A 946-nucleotide genomic window follows, 5' to 3' on the forward strand; every position below is an offset into this window, starting at 1 on the left:
TGAAAGAAGAAATTGACACTTACATTAGTTACTCCGCTGCGGTTGCGATTGACCGTTTGTGCTTTCAGGGTGGTTTGTTCCACTCGTCGACGCAATGTCTCATAATCATTCTGAGGGTCTAAGATGAGTTGGCATGGGTAGTCCGTCGGACGCTGAAAAAAGGCCATGTCTGGATACAGCCTCCTGTCAAATAAAAGCATTTGTATTTTACTGCAGGTGCAAGAAACCCCACATTCAGGAACTCAAGTGAACTTCTGATGTAAGAGTACAAAGAAGATTTTGGAAGAAACAAATATTACAGTATTAATTTAGGTCCATACCTTACATCCTTATCAATTTGAAGTAGAATTTCATTATCTTTGAAATATGTATTCCACCTGCTCTCTGGATTCGGATTTAGAGGCTGAAAACAAAGCAAGAATAAACAAAAACATTCGCTTGATTTGAAACCTTTGTGTGTGATAGATATCTGTGGCTCAGACATCTGTCATGACAGGCATTTGAGCACAAACTGTGAAATGAGTGCCCCATTGCAATCTATTTGGCGATTTAGACTCACATGGTCTTCCATTGTAACGTCTTCTCTGGATAGGCCCAGGTTGGCCTTGGCGATGCCAGGTTGGATGATCATTTCTTTCAGAAACTGTGTATACACCTCCCTGTATGTAGCCAATGAAATGTTTAGGACAATTCGACCTTTTCGAAGAGGTGTGGTATTATTGATATCAAGAGACAAACTAGATTCTGGATGAATCGTTTTCTTTAAACAATATATGTTTAAAATCACAAAATGAATGACCAGCTTTGGAATATTATCTTACACTATTTTCTTCTTCATGACCAACATATAATGAGCTCTGGGATCACTGATCATTAATAGTAAAACACATGAGGATTCAAGTCGGGCATTCATATTAATTGGAATGAGGATTTTTTTTTTTTTTTT

The 946-nt window shown here is 37.9% G+C and overlaps 1 protein-coding gene across 1 annotated transcript; it reads right to left on the minus strand.

The window, feature by feature from the left end:
* Positions 1-17: 17 nt before the first annotated feature.
* On the minus strand, positions 18-802 carry LOC109509245 (TBC1 domain family member 13-like; the record flags this gene model as incomplete). Its single annotated transcript, XM_019859127.1, has 3 exons — positions 18-183; positions 321-403; positions 560-802. Coding segments are annotated over 3 exons (492 nt in total), but the record flags the coding sequence as incomplete, so codon positions are not given.
* Between the last annotated feature and the right edge of the window lie 144 nt (positions 803-946).

The sequence above is a fragment of the Hippocampus comes genome, unplaced genomic scaffold, assembly GCF_001891065.2.
Source record: "Hippocampus comes isolate QL1 unplaced genomic scaffold, H_comes_QL1_v1.1 C16827250, whole genome shotgun sequence".
Lineage (NCBI taxonomy): Eukaryota > Metazoa > Chordata > Actinopteri > Syngnathiformes > Syngnathidae > Hippocampus > Hippocampus comes.